This window comes from Chiloscyllium plagiosum, chromosome 21 (assembly GCF_004010195.1).
Source record: "Chiloscyllium plagiosum isolate BGI_BamShark_2017 chromosome 21, ASM401019v2, whole genome shotgun sequence".
Taxonomy (NCBI): Eukaryota; Metazoa; Chordata; class Chondrichthyes; order Orectolobiformes; family Hemiscylliidae; genus Chiloscyllium; species Chiloscyllium plagiosum.
Window position 1 is genome coordinate 35,782,431 of NC_057730.1, and position 20,165 is coordinate 35,802,595.

The 20,165-nt window shown below is 38.3% G+C and overlaps 1 protein-coding gene across 2 annotated transcripts in view; it reads left to right on the plus strand.

Moving 5' to 3' along the window:
* Positions 1–20,165, plus strand: part of mad1l1 (mitotic arrest deficient 1 like 1) — a 906,958-nt gene that overhangs the window by 439,648 nt on the left and 447,145 nt on the right. For both annotated transcript variants that reach the window (XM_043711818.1, XM_043711819.1), the window contains exon 16: positions 18,272–18,476. In XM_043711818.1, the coding sequence (XP_043567753.1) occupies positions 18,272–18,476 (205 nt within the window). The remainder of the gene's footprint in view (positions 1–18,271; positions 18,477–20,165) is intronic.

Below are 20,165 nucleotides of genomic sequence, written 5' to 3' on the forward strand. Positions count from 1 at the left end.
ACAAGGGTACCACATTTGCTATCCTCCAGTCTTCTGGGACTACTCCTGTAGACAAAGAGGACATAAAAATCAAGGCCAATGGCTCTGCAATCTCCTCCCTTGCTTCCCAGAGAATCCTAGGATAAATGCCATCAGGCCCAGGGGACTTATCTATTTTCACCTTTTCCAGGATTTCCAACACCTCTTCTCTACATACCTCAAAGCCATCCATTCTACTTATTTGTGCCTCAGTATTCTCATCGACAACAATGCCCTGTTCCTGAGTGAATACTGAAGAAAAGTATTCATTCAGTGTCTCCCCAATCTCTTCCGCCTCCACACGCAACTTCCCCCTACTATCCTTGACTGGACCTATTCCTACCCTAGTCATTCTTTTATTCCTAACATACCTATAGAAAGCCTTAGGGTTTTCCCTAATCCTATCTACTAAGGACCTTTCGTGTCCCCTCCTTGCTGCTTTTAGCTCTCTCTTCAGGTCCTTCCTGGCTACCTTATAACTCTCAATCGGCCCAATTGGACCTTCACGTCTCATCTTGAGATAGGCCGCCCTCTTCCATTTAACAAGGGATTCCAATTCCTTATTAAACCACGGCTCCCTCGCATGACCCTTTCCTCCCTGCCTGACAGGTACATAATTATCAAGGACACTCAATAGTTGGTCCTTGAACAAGCTCCACATATCATTTATACTCTTGCCTTGGAGTCTACTTTTCCAGGCCACACATCCTAAGTCATGCCTCACCGCATCATAATTTCCCTGACCCCAGCTATAACTCCTTCCCTGTAGTACACACTTATCCCTCTCCATCACGAGTGTAAAAATCACCGAATTATGGTCACTATCCCCAAAGTGCTCACCCCAAAGTGTTCTATGCTGAATCTCTCTGCCATCTCTCTCTCCTGTCAGACCCTGTGTTGGATTTTACCTTTTTTTTTGCCAAGTAGTTTTTATGGGGATTGTTGCAGGGATTTGGAACAGCATCATTAAGTTGGGATAATCAGCTGGTTTGTCAGTTAGGTTGTTCTGTATTCTGTTCTCTTTTGTTAGTGTTTCATTTGGTACTCTGTAAATAAATTCTGTTTTGTTTAAAACCAAGAGCTTTTGACCAGCTGCATCACTCCTGGAACATCCAATTTACACCTGCTCAAAACAACTGGAAAAGTTAGGGTCTGGGGTACCTTCTTGAAATGTTTTGAGGGGGTCTGGCTTGTCCATAAGAGATTAGGGGTCGTCTGGGATTTGTTCTGTAGTTCCGATTTGAGATTAGGATTGCTGAACTCGAAGGCAGCGCGTGTTAGGTGTTAGTATCTTTTGTTCTGGGTGTTGATTTCAGTTGGTTTAAACAGCTTTTGGGATAGCAATGGCTCTTTCAGTCACCAAGAGTTTTCTGGGGGTGCAAGAAGTGACTTTGGCGGCTTTACTAAGGTGAACAAGGAAAAGCTGCTGGAATTGGCAGTCAGGCTGGGGATGGAGCTGCCGCCTTCTAAGAGGAAAGGAGAGATAATTAGAGCAATAGCTCAGCATTTGGATTTGCTGGAAACACCATCAGAATCCTTGGAGATGGCTAAAATTCAGTTAAAAATGAGAAGCTTGCGTTAGCAACAAAAGAAATAAAACTGTTTGCATTATGATTAAAAGCCAAGGAAAGAGAAAAAAAACAAATTGATTTAGCAGAACAAAAAGTAAAAGAAAGAGGGAGGGAAAGCAAAGGAAGAAAGAGAGGGAGTTTGAACTTCATAAATTGGCAATTAAACAGGAAATCGACATTTCGGGCAAAAGCCCTTCGTCAGGTATTCCTGATGAAGGGCTTTTGCCCGAAATGTCGATTTTACTGCTCCTCGGATGCTGCCTGAACTGCTGTGCTCTTCCAGCACCACTAATCCAGAATCTGGTTTCCAGCATCTGCAGTCATTGTTTTTACCTAATTAAACAGGAAAGTCACCTTAAAAGGATGGAGGTGAGGCTGAAGGTAAGCTTAGTGAGGGTGAGCAAATCCATGGCAAAGACCTGGTGAGGATCTGTTTAAATGTATTCAAGCGTTGCCTAAGTTTGATGAGAAGGATGTAGAAGCCTTTTTCTTCTCATTTGAGAAGGTGGCTAAAGAAATGCAGTGACCAGGTGGGTTTTGTTGACCTAAACGAAACTTGTAGGTAGAGCTAGTGATGTATTCGCATCACTATCAGAGGAGGTATCTGAGGTGTATGAGGAGGTGATGAAAGCCATCTTAAGTGTATATGAGCTTGTGCCAGAAGTGTTTCAGGAATCTAAAGACAGACCCTGATCAAACCCACACTGCGTGTGAAAGGATCAAACAAAGTAATTTTGTTAGGTGGATAACGGCATTAAAAATAAAGCAAACCTATGACGCTGTTCGAGAGACAATTATTTTAGACGAGTTAAAAACTCACTTCATGAGGTAGTGAGAACTATTGTGAAAGAGCAGAGAATTAAAATGGCAATATTAGCAGATTAAATGGCTGATGAGTATGAGTTGGTTCATAAATCAAAGTTTGGCTTCCAACACAAATTTCAATCCGTGAATGATAGAAATTGGGGAAAAGAGAAATCCTCGCATGGAAAGGCAAATGTAGATCTCGCTGAAGACCATAAGGATAACTTACCACAGGGTAAAAAGGAAACCTTTGAAAGGGAAAGACAAGTCAAAAAGCTCCGGTGTTTTCACTGCAGTAAAGTAGGCCACATGAAATCATAGTTTTGGTAAGTTAGGAAAAGCATTCAGAAGTCAGATATAGGAAAACAGGAAAAGCCAGTGAATTTTGTTGGAATGGTAATGGAAGGCATTGTGGAGGCCAACAATCTGCATCGGAATATACAAGCTGGTTGGAGGTTGGCTAAGGAGGAAGTGCCAGATCTTCTTAAACCGTATACTTGCAAAGGTAAAGTTTACTCACGTAGGCCAGGAGCAGCAGATAAATAGGTTACAATATTAAGAGATACAGGATCCTGTCAATCTTTGTTCTTGAAAGAGAAGGAGATATGTACTTCTGAAGGATTACCCCAGAAAAATGGGAATTCACAGTGAGACAAGAAGAGTTCAGTTATCTAGAATGAAGTTAAGAGTGGAGAAGTCGTGGTAGGCGTACCAAACAAAATTTTAACTTCATGAAGGCAGTTTGTCCATGCTAACGGTATAGCTGATTCACAAGTAGGAGAGCTACCTATTGTGGTTGAAAAGCCAGTGAAAGCTCAGGCAGCTGAACCATTGCAGGACACATATCCTGGGATTTTTCATTACTCTGTGGTAACGAAGTCACAAAGTCACCAGTTGAAATAAGAGAGATCAAAGAGTACAGATAAGAACATTGAAGTGGCATTATCAGAGACCCCGTTTGATAAAATGTATGAGACAGAACAAGAGCGAATAGATGACAAGGCAGACATCTTTATTTCAGAGAAATTAACTGAGTTACAGCAGAAAGATGAGAAACTAAAGCAATTGCATCAAAAGGCATGCACAGAAGAAGAATCTTGATGTGTCCTGGTGTGCTACTATTGTAAAAATGATGTCTCAATGAGGAAGTGGAGACTATCACATTTCAGGCAGATGAGAAATGGGCAGAAGTTCATCAAGTCATATTGCTAGTGGGTTATAGAGAGGAGGTGTTGTGGGTGGTACATGAACTACCAGTAGGCGGTCATTTCAGGGTCAGAAAAACCTAAGCTAAAATACAAAAACATTTTTTTTGGCCTGGACTGCACAACGATGTGGTTGAATTTTGCGAGAGAGGTCATATATGTCAAGTAATTGGAAAACCACAGACATTAATAAAACCCACACCTTCAATGCCCATTCTTGCATTTGAGGAACCTTTTTCAAGCATCTTAAATGATGGTACGGTTCCTAAACATAAAACAAAAAGTGGAAATCAGTATTTGTTAACAATAATGGATATGTCGAATAGATTTCCAGATGCCATTCCATTACACAATATCACAGCTAAAAGAACTGTAGAGGAGTTACTCAAATTTTTCACTCTATCCGGACTACCCACAGAGATACAATCAGATCAAGGGTCAAACATTTCATCAAAATTGTTCAAGGAAGTTATGGACAACTTAAGAAAAAAACAATTCAAATCTCCTGCGCACCATCCAGAATCACAGGGAGTGCTAGAAAGGTGGCATCAGACATTAAAGACCATGTTGAGGGCTTATAGTTAAGACTATCCAGATGATTGGGATAAAGGAATTCGGTTTGCCTTTCTGGTGCCAGCAGAGATGCACCAAATAAATTGACCAAATTCAGTCCATTTGAATTAGTTTTTTGGCATGAAGTGAGAGGACCGCTAAAATTGATTAAGGAGAAATTGGTAAGTCAGAATTCAGAGGCCATTTATTTGGACTATGTGTCAAACTTTAAGGAGTGATTAAATAGAGTGGGGGAGTTGGCTAGACAGCATTTAAAGTATCGCAGCATACAATGAAACAGGAAGTAGACAAGAAATCAAAAACTCACAATTTTGCTATCGGAGATAAGGTGTTAGTGTTACTTCCAGTAATAGGTGAATCTTTAAAAGCAAGGTTAAGTGAGCCTTATCAAGTCGAAAGGAGGTTGAGTGAGGAGAACTATTTGATAAGGACTGCAGACAGAAAGAAACCTTAGAGTGTATGATGTGAATATGCTCACAAGGTATTTTGATAGTGAAGGAAATGCAAAAGGAGAATGTGTTATTGTTTCCAATACAGAGTGAAGAACCAAGTTCAGAGGATTCTGAATTGGACATTCCTCAAATTAAATTGGCCAATGGGGAAGTTGCCAAAAATTGGGATAAATTATTGAGTTACCTTCCAGACAAAAATCAAAAGGATCTGAAAGAGTTATTACCATCACAAGCGGAGATATGTGGAAATAAGCTAGGAAGTACTAACTTAATCATGCATTGTATAGAAATAGGAGATGGTGTTCCGATTAATCAACATCCTCGAAAACATAACCCTCTAAAGTTGACACAGGTTGAAGAAGAGATTGAAGACATGCTGCAAGATGACATAATCAAAGTGAGTTACAGTGATTGGAGCTCACCCATAGTAATGGTGTCAAAACCAAAAGATACCAATGTGTAGACTATCACAAAGCCAGTGCAGTTACAAAGACTGATACATATCTGATTCCACGTTTAGATGACTGTGTTGAAAAGGTGGGACAAGCAACTTATATTTCTAAGTTGGATTTGCTCAAAGGATACTTGCAGGTACCTATCTCCGAAAGAGTGAAGACAATTTCGGCTTGCGTAATGCTGAATGGACTTTATTAGTTTAAAGTCATGCTGTTTGGTAAAAAAAAATGCGCCAGCCACATTTCATAGACTAACCAATAAGGTCTTCAACAGATTACCCAATTATGTCATATACATAGATGACCTGGTGATCTTTAGGAATATTTGCAACATTTATCAGAGTTGTTCGATTTAGTTCAGGAGGCAGGCTTGGTGATAAACCTGGCGAAAAGTGAATTTTCCAAAACCCAAGTCACCTTCCTGGACCATATTATTGGAGAGGGACAAATGGCCCAACAGAATACAAAAACTGGGGGTAATTGGGGGGTTTCCCATCCATTGACAAAGAGAGCAGTACTAAGATTCCTGGGATTGAGTGGATTTTATCAGAAATTCATAACAAATTTTGGCAGCGTGGATGCTCCTTTCACTGAATTAATAAAGGAAGGAAAGAAGTTTCAGTAGACAGATAGCATTTGACAACCTGAAAGCTGTGTTAACCACTGCCCCAGTATTAGCCACATCTAGTTATGCAAAGCCATTCAAGGTGGCTATCGATGCAAGTGATATGGGTATCAGATATTTCTCCAGGAAATTGAACATTCCTCAGCAGAAATATTCAACAGTTGAGAAGGAGACTTTGAGCTTAGTGTTGGCGTTACAACATTTCAACTTTTATGTTACCAGTAATGTATCTGAGACAATCAAATACACTGATCTAACCCATTGGTGTTTGTGGAGAAATTTTAGGACAAAAATTTCAGACTGTTTAGATGAAGCTTGTTGCAGCCAGTCAATTTGAAATTTGGGCATGTGGCAGGATGCGAAATGGAGGTGTTCAGAGGCAGGAGTGAAACAGACTATAATAGAATTTGGTATGTATGTTTGCATATTTATAGGTAAAAACAAGGACTGCAAATGCTGGAAACCAGAGTTTAGATTAGGGTGGTGCTGGAAAAGCACAGCACGTCAGGCAGCATCCGAGGAGCAGGAAAATCGATGTTTCGGGCAAAAGCCCTTCATCAGGAATAGATGATTCTATTCCTGATGAAGGACTTTAGCCCAAAACATCGATTTTCCTGCTCCTCGGATGCTGCCTGACCTGCTGTGCTTTTCCAGCACCACTCTAATCTAGACTCTGCATATTTATAGCCAATGTAATGTGAATGGTTGTTGTCGGGTACTAACAATTTAAGATTAAGGGGTTCTTTTTTTAAGGGGAGAGATGTGACAATGCTCCTTCTTTAACAAGATTAGGTTGTCCTTGCGTTTCTTTTTCAAAGGGGTTGTAAAGATAATGGATGCAATTTGTCTGTGTTTATCTACTTAAAGAAGTTTTTTAAGTTTTAGAAAAAAACACTTGTACAATCAAAGGAGAGTGGCCAGTTCTCCCAGCTTTTCTCTGGTTTTGTTTTGGTTTTAGCAGTCTGGCTGTTCAGACCAAGTGGTCAGTTTTTTGAGGCTGCTGGTCAAAGAAACAGCTACACGAAAGAAGGTGTTCTATGCCGAATCTCTCTGCCACCTCTTTCTACTTTAAGACCCTGTGTTTGATTTTACCTTTTTTGCCAAGTGGTGTTTATGGAGATTATTGCAAAATTTAGAACAGCAACATTAAGTTGGGATAATCAGTTGGATAATTGGATAGGTTAAGTTATTCAGTATTCTGTTCTCTTTTGTTTGTGTTTCATTTGGTACTCTGAAAATAAATTGTCTTTTTTAAACCAAAGGGTTTTGACAAGCTGCATCACTCCTTGAACATCCAATTTAACACCTGCTCAAAACAATTAGAAAAGTTAGGGTCTGGGCTACCTTGTTGAAGAAATTCTCTGGACTCCTACCTTGAGCATTGACAAACTTGAAATTATGATATCACGGGGAACACACAGTTCCTTAGTACGGTCTGTTGCATCTTCAAAACGCTTCCCGATTGCTGCAAATTTATATAGTACAACAAATGCCGAGTTGACAGTTTCTCAATCTGACACAAAACCACAAGATAGTCACTAAAAGATCTATGTGAGCATGCACCAGGCAGAATCCAAAACTGTACATAACCTGCTATTGTTCTCAGACCTTGAGTCAGTGCACACTCCAGATACTACATTCGCCCGTTGATAACATTTGGCTGAGTTGCGCTTTCTACAGATAAACAGTTCATAAGTTATGTGGGAAAAGCAGAAGTTATGTGGTTGTTAGAGAATGTTCTAGCAGGCTAGCACCACCTAGGGCAAGGGGCCAAACCAGGCAAGAGCAGCACCATAACTGACCAAAATCTCTGCAAACAATCAGTCCAGCAAAAACTGCTTCCACACTTCTTGAAATGTTTTGAGGGGGGTCTGGCCTGGTCCATAACATCATGCACGAAGCCTTGTTATCTGGGAACAGTGCCTCTGTGGATATTCTATTCAGAATATAATATATATTATATTCAAAATATATTAAAATCAGTTTTGAAGGAGAGTAATGCAGGACTCGAAACGGTAACTCTGTTTCTCTCCTCACAGATCTGCCATATCAGCTGAGTTTCTCCAGCATTCTCTGTGTTTGCTTTAAACTTATTAATGTCAGATCAACCCCAAAGCTGTTAGCAGATTTTATATCAGTTTTTAAAATAGATTCAACTTACTTGCTGTGCACTTGAAATTGTCAGATAAAAACCTTGTATATTGCAATTAGATGCTTAAAAGAGTAACCCTGTTTTCAAAGCTGTTGTTTCCTTTTCCTTTGTAAATTGCTGTATACCAAACTTATTGGTAAGTTTTCTTTAATAAATATTTCAAACATTTGAATAAAACCTGTTTAAATGTATGTAACACATTTGAAAAGTACAATTATATTGCGCAATTTAAAAAATGTAAATTTGTTGTTGCTAAATTGTTCAAGAAGGCAGTTGCGTTCTAGAGCATTTAAAATCTGAGCACTGAGTGGGATTGTCGTCCAGCACACAGTTATACTGAGGTTGGATAAAGAAACTTGGGTAAAAGCAAGAAGTGCTGAAAATGGACAATTGATTTATCAGTACCTGAAAGGGAAAAAGCAAGCTAAGGTTTTAGGTAACAGCTCAGGATCGGAAAGTTGTCAGCATTAGAAAGGCCCCTCCCCTTAAGCAAACTTTCAGTTTTTTATTCTTGGATTGTAAACTGCAACGGCTTACATTTATGACATTGCCTTTAATAATCCTAAGGAGCTCCACAGGACTGTTAACAAAATAAAGTTGACAATGAACCAAATGTGAAATCAGCAAAATTTTCCATACCTTGGATGAAGGAATACGTTTTAATGGAATGTCAGATAAGAAGATAGAGAGAGGCCAATAATAGGCAATAATAAAAAAAATTACAAGAGGGTAATTTGAAAAAAGTAGCAATAACTTCACAGTTGAATCATGAGAAACAGAGGCCAGTTAATGAAGAAGTTCCACATTTGAATTAGAATTGTAATGAATTCCAGATGAAAATAGTTTTAGTCAAGTCTTAGTACCATTGCTTATTTAACTGTTCATCCAAAAAATTAATTTTGCTTAAAAAAGACACTTAACACAAATGTGTTTCACACTGAAGTGATTAAATTATTATATTGCAAAACTGTCCTGGATGAATTTTGTCAGTAAATTGACTAAGTTCATTACATTGAAAGGCATCTTCATTCAATCTGAAATACTAATCAGAGTCCTTAAAGCAGACTTTTATGGGAAATAGAGATGTCATCTACCTATACAACATGAGATACATTTTTGATGCACAGGGGAAAACTGGCAGAAGAGTATATGATGTTGAGCATAGGTGCTCAAGATGGAAAGAAAAAATAATTTTCCAATACTGAGGTCCCTTATCTTGAATATTATAAATACTCATAGCTTGCCTTTCCATCAAATTTTTCTTGTGAAAACTCTGATATTGATTTCCATGTGTTGACATGAAAAACAATAGACATCCAATGATTTATTGGAGTGATCAAATGTAACACATCACCCCTCAAATCTTTTTCTGCACTATTCCTTCTGGCAATATTGACCTTTATTAATTATTACATTAGATCTGACTGGAACTTGTGTATCTGGTCAGCCATATATCCGATTATAATTCATATTTTCATCAGACGTTAACACAAATGTATTCCTATTCTTAAAATTATGGAGTGATATACAACATGTGAGTAGCAGAGCACGCTTTACAATTTCATGTGTCCACAGATATCCCCACATTCCTTGTCTTCCAAGCCCAACTTGTCATGTCCAACAATTTTCATCTTGAAATTGAAAATATTTAATGATTGCTAAAGTGACCTCCTCAGGTGGGCAAACTGTGAAAGGTGACACCTGGAGTACTGAACCCAGGTCTTTTGGCACAGAGTACTTATACAACAAAATGATTACAGAGCACTAGAAAATGTTTTGAATCTCGAACCATTTGTCGTACATTTTAAAAATCGTAGATAACTGTAGGGAGATGAGCACAAACATGGCTTGGATCAAGCCAGAACTCCAAATTTCAGTCAATTGGGAAATTTTAGCTTTTCAGGCTTCCTTTTTTTTGGCATTTGCACTTGCGATCGAATGAAAGGACGATCAATCTTCTAAAATCTCATTCATAAATAAAAATATGACTTTCTGAGGCTATTTATTGCATTTCGTGGTGTCTCATTCATGCAGAAGGCTCAGTCTGGTCTCACAACATCAATTAAGTTCAAACTGCCAAATATCAGATAATTTAAGTGACCGGTAAAAGAAAAGATTAATTTCAGAGTCCTAGTCTTTGAGAAACTAAAGCTAAATTTCAATACAGTTCACAAAGCAGTTCTCTGCTTTCATGTTGGACGGAAGCACTATCTTCACACTATATAAAAATAAATTGCAAAAATTGAGGATTGCTGTCTCCATTCTTTCTTCCCTTCAGAATGGAATCTTAGTCTCTTATTTCATCAACTTCGTACAGTCACAGATTTTGACATGTAGGGATGGCACCATTAATAATCACTTTTCTTTCAACAGAAAGGTTCGCTGAATTATGGATTTTGCTTGTTGGTCAAGCTTATTAAATAAGCTGTTGAGACAGTTATTTTGAGATCACAGGGCAGTTTTCCTCCAGAAATATTCTCTCTCCTAAATTTCACAGGGCATTGCCATTTTTATTTTCTCTTTCATTTCTAATTTAGCGGTAGAAAACATATTCAGAATTTTGTTGAATGGCTTACTTTGCAGACAGACTGGAAGCATTAAAATGCTGAAACAAGCATTCTATTGCATTATTTGAATTCGACGAAATTATTTTCCAAGTGCTCATTGTATATATTTTTGTGCTCCTGTTGAAAGGTTCGGCCAATCTCGTACCTCATATCTTATGTTAATTTTTATATGGAGAGGTGAGAAATTCTGAAGCATGTAACTCCATTCCTGACTCACCAAAGCCTGTACACCGTCTGCAAGGCACAATTCAGGAGAGTAATGGAATAAGCACCACTTGCCTCCATGAGTGAAGTTCCAATAACCCTAAAGATGCTCCGTGTTATTCAGAACAAAGCAACCTGCTTGACTGGCCCCCTGTTCATCACCTTCAATAATGCCTGCCTTAACCAATGCCTGCATTAACCATTGATGTACAGTGGCAGCAGTATGTATCATTTACACAATGAATTGCAGCAGTTGTAAAGACTCCAGCAGTATCTTTCAAACCCATAACTTTTAACACTAGCAAGGACAAAGGCACCATTTGCAAAGGAGCACCTCCACCTGCATATACTCTTCCAAGGTGCACCTCTTCCCAATTTGCAACTCTATCTTCGTTAATGTGCTGTTGCTGGGTCAAAATCCTGTAGCTCCCTTCCTAAGAGCACTGTGGGTGTACCTACCTCCCATGGACAACAACGATTCAAGAAGGCAGTTCATTGAGAACTCTCAAGGGCAGTTAGGGGTGGGCAGTAAATGCTGGCCTAGCCAGTGATGTCCGCATCACATGAACAAATAAAAATAAATTTTCGAAAATAAGCACAAAGGATTGAAAAAGGAACAATTTTCTGCTCTTAGAGAGTATTTTCAACCTGTTTAAGGCTTTTGTGAGGACCAAGATGCCTCTTTAAAATCAAGGCAGAATATAGTCGGAAATGCAAGCTTTTCAGTTCACATACATCCTGATTAAATAATGTTAAGTACACATTATTTCTGGGACATCAGTTACTTTGGTTTCTAAGGGAGATATTTTAAATCAAGAAGTCAGTTACCACCATTTGAAGGGTAGTTAGAAAGTAAAAGGGAAAACTGCATTGCATTTTTCATGCCTTCAGGATATCGCAGCCAATGAATTACTTCTCAAATGTTGTTACTGTTGCTTTCTAAGCTATCATCACAATCCAAACTGAGATTAACTGTGAAGAAGTAAAGAAAACTGGAAGTTTTCAGTCTTGGGTTGTCACGTTGCAAAATGGAAATAACTTTATAATCACATAGTGGTTTCATTTTTGGGAAATTAGAGACATTGGTACTAATCTTTTAATTATATCACCTGTGTGACAACTTGCCATTCTAGGGAATTATATTCCCAGTCATGGTTTACTGTCTGCTGACCCCTGTATTCAAAGTCACAGAGTTATTGTTAGATATGGGGGTGGCACGGTGGCCCAATGGTTAGCACTGGAACCAGGGTCCCAGGTTCGATTCCAACCTTGGGTGGCTGTCTGTGTGGAGATTGCACATTCTCCCCGTGCCTGTGTGGGTTTCCTCCAGGTGCTCCAGTTTCCTCCCACAGTCCAAAGATGTGCAGGTCAGGTGAATTGTCTATGCTAAATTGTCCATAGTGTTACCAAAAGAGTAAATGCTGGAAAATCTCAGCACGTCTGGCAGCATCTGTAAGGAGAGAAAAGAGCTGATGTTTCGAGTCTAACTGACCCTTTGTCAAAGCCCATATTTTTTGCCCATAGTGTTAGGTGCATTTATCAGAGGGAAATGAGTCTGAATAGGTTACTCTTCGGAGGGTCGGTGTGGACTGGTTGGGCTGAAGACCCTGTTTCCACATCTTAAGGAGTCTAATCTAATCAAATCATAACGGTGATGATTTTTGAGATTTTTAATGGTGCCATTGAGAGGTTTTGAGGGAAGTATGATGTAAATCCAAAATTTTCTTGAATAATCAATAACTTTGCAATTTGTTACAAACAAAACAGGGCTTTATAACCCACTGTAATATTCAAAAAAATTGGCATTTCCAAAAGTCTGTTGAAATATTTCTTTGACATCTCCATAAGCGCTATTCAAGGAGCTTTCCACTGCAGAGGAAACAAAGCTTACTATTAAAATAATTAATGCGCAGTCATAATTTAGTCTGAGAAATACAACTAAATTTTTTCTTTTGTTTATTGTGATTTGAACCTCTTTCATTTGGAGTAACATTATAATGTTCAGAGTTAATAATTTTGTATAAAAACTGTATTTGCATTTCAGAAAGCAGCTGATAGCAATCAAATATACAAGCGTATCCAAATGTAAGTGGCAGACTATAAGCTATTTGCATCAAGAATTGTGTTGTTTGTAGCAACTTAACTAGCCTGAGGCCTTTTATTTGGCGGTGCTGAGTGAAATAAGGGGAGTAGCAGGTGAAAAGAAACTGAGTAAAGCAGAGGAAAATAAATCTCAAAGGTTTGCTTACATCTTTTGTTCTTAGCTGGTGTCAAGATGATCATCTTGTCACACCATCACTGTAATTCAGTTTGTGGTTGCATTTAAGCAAGATGAGACATTCCTTTTCTCGTGTGCAAAACAAGTAGAACAATCCCAATACTGAAGCTGTCAATGGTCTATTTGATGTGTACAGACCATTTTGTAAAATATGCACAATGTAGTGAATATAGCCAGATATGTAAGATGACCAATCTTGTTCAAGACCACAGTTTAGCTGAGCTCCAGCCTAAGCTCAGCTGCAGCATTTTGCTGATATGGCTTTAACAAAGGGTCTAAACGATGAGTTAAGCAACAGAAGGTTAATCACTATCAGAGTTAAGGGATGTTTTATCCCTGGAATTGAAGAAGGAAGCAAGAAGTATGCATCCTCCCTTTCCCCGTTTAGTTATAGATTAAGAGTTCTTAAATCTTGCTCTTAGGTGTAAGCCTCCTCTTCAATCAGCATTTTCCTTGTCATGGATGCGTATCTCAGCACAATCTGTGATGTTTTGAGCAAATGAATACTGGTGCTTTATCTTGTGTTTTGAAATGGCTCTGTGTTTATTTAGGAAACTTTTCAATGGCGTTCATTGATAATTTACTACAAATACTGCTGATTGACTTCAATATATTTATGTTCATGTTGAATAAATGTTGTTAGGTGGTAAGTGTTGAAATCATTGACATGCCTTACCCATATTAAATTACTGAGTTGAATTGATAAGTGCACACAATCCAGCTGGGTAACGACTGAATCTCTTTCCCAAAGTTGCTTTGAGTAATACATTTCTTTAGCCCTGATGGTAATCAGATTCCAGCTATTTCAAAAGAATGTTGAAGTGATTATTTTGTAACATTTTTAAAAAAGAAGCAGTAAATATTATTTTATATATTATAGATATATATATATATATACACACACCCCAAGTTCACATTCATTACATAATAATGACTGCAGTTCAAAAATACTTAATTGGCTTTACAGACATCTCGGGTATTCTGAGGTTGTTATATTTGCTAACCTTAAAAGGGAATTCTTTTTACAATTTCATACCTATCCTCTAAAATGACTGTTGATTTTCTCCCAAAAAGGAAGCTACTTTTCTAGGTTAGCTCCAAACCACTCTGCTCCTGCAGAAAGCTGCATGAAAGCACCATTTTCTCCAGCCTTCCCAGCAGGTTGCAGAAATGATGTACAGGTTGTTCTGCTATAATGCTCATTTCATTAATGTGAATTTGCTACTACACGATCGGGAATTGAGGACACTGTTTCTAAAGTGCAAACTTTTAAAGCATGTATTGGTTATAACACAATTCCAGCCCCATTAGTTTAGATGGTGCTGCTGTTGCACAATTGTCTTAGAACACAGGATTGCACAAGAATGGAACTACTGCTTTATAGCAGAACTGACTGTACCTGTTTAGCCTATGAATTGCCTCCCTTGATAGCTTTCAAAATCAAGTTTTGGAACATCAAGTTCAAAAATCTTTCTCTGAAATGACCTCCAATATGGTCCCGTTTTCCACGGATATCATTTTGTGTAACTGCCTGCATATTTTGTTAGGGATTCTTAAGTCAGATGGGCACTCAGTTTCCCACAAAAACTGAATCCTTGCATTTCTTTGAAACTGCTGCAAATGTGAGTTACTTTGAGCCTCCATGCTGACGTTGTCCACTTGGCTGCCTGGAGTTGCTATAATGTACATTCTTCTTCACCATGCCATAAGAGATACCGGAGATATGGTTCAAGTTAATAGAAGCTAACATAAATTTTTATGATGTTGAGAAAGAGCTATTAATTTTGTGTATTGGTGCATTTTACTTCTAATGATCTTTCCAACAAAGTATTAATATTTGAAATCTAGCTTCTTTAACCAATATAATAAATTGAAACTCAATCTTATTAGAAAAAATAATTAATTTTACAAATGCACAGTTGACTATAAAGATTTGTTTTCAACTCTCTTTAGACATTATATCTAAGGTAATACCAAAAAATTTGTTGTTTATCCACACTCCCTTTTTCTGCTAGGGCTGTTTGTATTACTGCAGTATTGGATGTCTCAAACTTGAGATGCACCCGCTGTTAGATCAGCTGTCAGTAGCCTGCTTGTTCTACTTTCACTTAAGCTGTGCTGTCACCACTATACCCTACAATCCAATTGTGTAATAGGAGCTCAAAAATTAACATTGTCTTTTGTAAATTTAGGCTTCATAATAAAAAGAATAGCAAGTACCAAGCATGGATTTGAGCCAGTAATTCAATCTTCTGACTCTGTTGACACTCATAAATTACTTGAGCCTAGCTTTTACAGTTTGACGTCACCCGAACTGCTCAGTTGAATTACTGCCTTGTAAGTTGCTGGCAGCCATTTATTATCTTATATATCTAAACTATGCAGCTATAAATAATGCTAACACTATAATCTGTCTGTCAACATGCACCGCCCTACAACATGTCGAATTTGTAACAGAAATGCTGTAACCTTCCAATGTCTATTGCTTATTTGTTGAACAGTGGATTTTAGTGTCAGTTGTGATGTAAACTGTGGATTTTCATTTATGTGTTCTTACTATTTATTGTAAGTTTTAGTTTTGAGTTGTGGGATTTCTATGTCTGAAATTAATAATTAACTTGTAATTATTTCTGTAGCCATGGCGATTTTTTTTAAAGCAGTTCTTGAGGCCCTGACTTTAGAGTGAATCAACGCTCTGGTTAATTTTGTTTTCCTCTGTATAGAGCTCTGAGGTCCATCCATGGCAGAAACTTCCAGAAGTGGAAGTCAGTGCTGTGAATTACATCAATGTTTGGATCCTTGTTGAGGGTGTGCAGCTTACAAGAAATGCTGGAGTGACTGGGTTTTTTTCACTACCAATGGATTTTTGTTTATTTTTGATTTATTTTAAATAGATAGTAGGGCCCCAAGTTCATTAGAGTTTCTTAAGGACCTGTATCCACCTGTATTATAGAGAGGAAGACTTTTGGGTTTCAGTTCTTACTTTGCAGGAGCAATCATAGAGATGTATAAAACAGAAACAGAACCTTCAGCCCAAGTCCTCCATGCCAACCAGATATCCTAAATGAATCTAGTTCCATTTGCCAGCATTTAGCCCATATCCCTCTAAACCCTTCCTATTCGTAGACCCATCCAGATGACTTTTAAATGTAGTAATTATACCAGCCTACACCAATTGCTCTGGCAGCTCATTTCATATACATGCCATCCTCTGCATGAAGAAGTTGCCCCTTAGATCCCTTTTATATGTTTCTTCTCTCTTCTGAACCTATGCCCTCTACTTTTAAACTCCCCTACCTTGAGAAAAAGACCTTGGCTGTTCACCCTATCCATACCCCTCATGATTCTATGCACCTCTTTAAGGTCACTCCTCAACCTCTGATACTCCAGGGAAAATAGCATCAGCCTATTTAACCTTTCCCTATAGCTCAAACTTCCAACCTTGGCAACATTCTTGTAAATGTTTTTTGTATCCTTTCAAGTTTAACAACAACTTTTCTGTAGCAGGTCCTGTGAAGTCTTTGGAATAGGATGGCTGTGTGGACCCATGCTTCTGAGAGGGATGGTTGTGTAGTGAACTAAGTTGCCTTGGAATGAGGAACTAATATTAGTTACAGAGCAGAAATATTTGGATGAAACACTGAAGAGGTTACTTGAAGCTGAGTACATTGAAGCTTAGTATACATTAGTTGCAAGAACAAGCTATCTGTGCCTCCTGTTTAAATGTTGAAGTCACAAGTAACTTAAACCTCCTAATGTGTTGGATACAGGGAATCTGATATGAATATTGTGTGATTGTGTTTTGGGTGCTGGCCAGTGTGTCTTTTGAATACTATACAAAAGCTTTTGGTTTGCTTTCAATCTATAAGGCATTTTTTTGGGATTAATAGGATTATACTTTTACTGTGTGTTTAAAAAAAAGTTTCAATTTGTATTATGAGTAGATGGTTTGATTATTTTGATCTCATCCTCATTTATTTTTTATTTATTCATTCACATGATAAGGGTGTCACTGGCTAGGCTAGCATTTACTGCCCATCCTAATTGCCCAAAGGGCAGTTTAAGAATCGACCATATTGCTTTGTGTCTGGAGTCACATGTAGGCCAGACCAGGTAAGGATGGCACTTTCCTTCCCTAAAGGACGTTAGTGATCAAGATGGGGTTTTTTAACAATTGACAATGGATTCATGGTCACCGTTAGACATTTAGTTCCAGATTTTATTTTGTATTGAATTCAAATTCTACCATCTGACATGGTGGGATTTGAACCTGGATCCCCAGAGCGTTACCTGTCCCTTAATTAACAGTGCAGTGATAATACCACTAGCCTGTTGGCCTTCCCAATAATTTTCTCAATTAAACTCATGTTTTATCATTAAAGCAAAGTCAGCAGCATTGTGTGCCTCCCTTTCAGCAAGAGACCATTTCCTTAAAACCAATACAAATCAAAATATGATTTATCAAGCCAGGCTCCTATCTAAGATCCACCTTGTCCTGTAACAACATGAGCTGCGATACTACCACAGTATTACACAGGCTCTATGCTCGAGTGTTCTGCCTGGTAAGAAGAATTACAAATGCAAAGAAAGATTTGAAAAGCTGATGCTTTTTCACTAAAATAGAATATAATTAAAGATTATTTGATGAAAGTATTTAAAACTTTAATGCGTTGGTTAAGGGATCTGCAATGAGGGAACATAAATATGAGTTGTTGATGCTGTTCCATTCATGTGGTGCTTTTACCGAATATCTTAACGTGCTCTGGGGTGTGTATTCAGAAAAAAATGGATGCAAAATGAGAATTTTGTTTTTTGGAAGAAATGATGCAACTCCTAGTTGGGTATTTAGGTTTTTGGAGATGATGTTATTTGTCGTAAGGAAGGAATTTCAGAATGAGGGTTCTACATGGTTTTACCAAGAGTGAAACTTTCTTGCCTAATACGTTTGGCATGACTGTGATATCAATGAATGACCATAGCCAATCTGTATACACCTGTACTAACCCTTATACAGTTTATTTACAGTTAACTGTGCTTTTATACTAGGGAGTCATTTTGAATCTTTTGGTGTGTCAATATATAAGACATAATTTTTTTATGCAGCATGATAATGCATTGGGAACCTATCAAATAGGTTTAAACAATTCTTTTACAGCTGTTCTTATTCTATTTTAAACTGTTATAGGGTTAGTCAGCATCAATGAGATTCACCATGAATAGGCATGATTAGAGTAGATTAATGAATGAGAAGTAACTCTGGCCCTTGTAATGTTTGTGACTTTATTTTGAAAATATAGACATTTATGTTGTGGCATCAGATTTGAGATTCTGAAATTTATACTAAATAGGGGATGTCCTGTCTTTCAGGGTGATTATGATCCCACAAAAACAAAGGTGCTTCACTTGAGTATGAACCCTTGCAGTTTGGCAAAGGAACATCACATCACAGAGCAGAAGAGCCTAAAGGAAGAATGTGTGCATCTCCGAGAACGTGTGCGGATCCTCGAAGAGGGCATAGTCCCTGAACAATTGGGGTCAAGAACCAATCTGCCACCATCTCAGGAAATTGCAGGTACCTTTAAACCTTAGTGGAAATATCAGGCCCCTTACTGCTGAAACCATCATGCTGTTTTTAACCACGAGAATTTAGTGCTGATCTAATGCTCAGCTAGCCAGCCTTGCATTTACCATCCTCCACTTGAATGCATTCAAAACCCAAGTGTCCATATCCTAAATCATGTCAAATCTCATGATCTTATACTGTCTCTGTATTCAGCAAAGCCTTAATTTTTACTTCTTGTCCTTTTGTTAAAATCCTGCTATGACCTTGCCCTTTCCTGAATGTAATATCTTCCAGCCTAACAGTCCTTTGTGATGCCTCTATTCCTTTGATTCTCGCCTCTTTTGCATCCTAAATTTCTTTTGCTTCGCCATTGGCAGCCATGTCGTGAGATACCTGGGGCCTTGTCTCTGTAATTTGGTCCTTAGCATCTCTGCCTTTGTCCCTCTTTTTCCTCCATGATGGTCCTTAAAACTTGCCTTTTCCTGACATTTCCATATGCAATTTGTATGTTATCTGATAAGGCTCACATGAATCATTCTACAGCACAGAAGGAGACCATTCAGCCTATTAGTTCCACACTGTGTCTCTGTAAGAGCAATTCAACCAGCTTCACTCTTCTTCATTTTTCCCACCTCTAAGCAAGTATTTTCCAGGATCTATTATGCTTTTTTTTAAACTGGTGCTCCCACCCTGTAATGATTTGTGCCTCTCTGTTCTCACGCTTCCTTTAAATTCTGCTTCTTATGTATAGGTTTGGTGGTTAGTCAGGGGTTAATGTAGAGTAATGGAGAATGGGCTTGAGTGGGATACTCTTCAGGGGATTGGTGTGGACTTGTTGTGCTGAAGGGCCTGTTTCCACACTGTAGGAATTCTTAAAAAAAAATTGCTTCTCCTCATTCCTCCGATCAAAATGTATCACTTCACACTTTCCTCCATTAAATTTTATTTGCCACGTGTCTGCACTTTGTGCCCATCAATTTCCTCTTGAATCTATCACTATCTTTTTCACAGTTCACAATGTTTAGAAGCTTCATGCTCAGAAAATGTTGAAAAAGTGCAAGACGTTCATGCAGGTTAAGAAATGCAGCTATCCTCATACTAATTCCTTGGGTACCCCACTATGCATCTTTAGTCCAAGCATTTTGGAATGTTCATATTCTGCCAAGGCTAACTATATACATGTAAAGTTTTGTGATACCCATTCTTGTACCTTTGCTTTGATATTCATGGCAGACAAATTTTAGGCAAAGTCAGAAATCGTGTAATACGAGATTGTAGCCCAACAAGTTTATTTGAAATCACAAGCTTTTGGAGTGTAGCCCCTTCACCACCCTGTCCAACACTGAAACCTCCACATCATGAATTGTAGAGATTGGGAAGATACATTTTACTTTGAGGATGGCAGACTGATTTAGTTCTTTGTTGCTGCAGAGTGATGGATCAGTTTCTCACACACTAATTTTTTCTATCTTGGATACTACGTTAGAGTAAGGTGTTTTCCCTTTTTGGAAAAAGAATCATGTTAGGCTACTCTCCCAGAGCTACTGTTGGATTATGGGAAACAACATTGTAAGAGACTTGAGAGTAGTTTTATGCATTGCTGATTTAGCAATGCAGAGTAACCCAGGAGGCCTATTGAGGGGAAATGTGAGAAACTATGATGTGTTGAACAACCCACTCAGCTTCCCCCCCCAAATT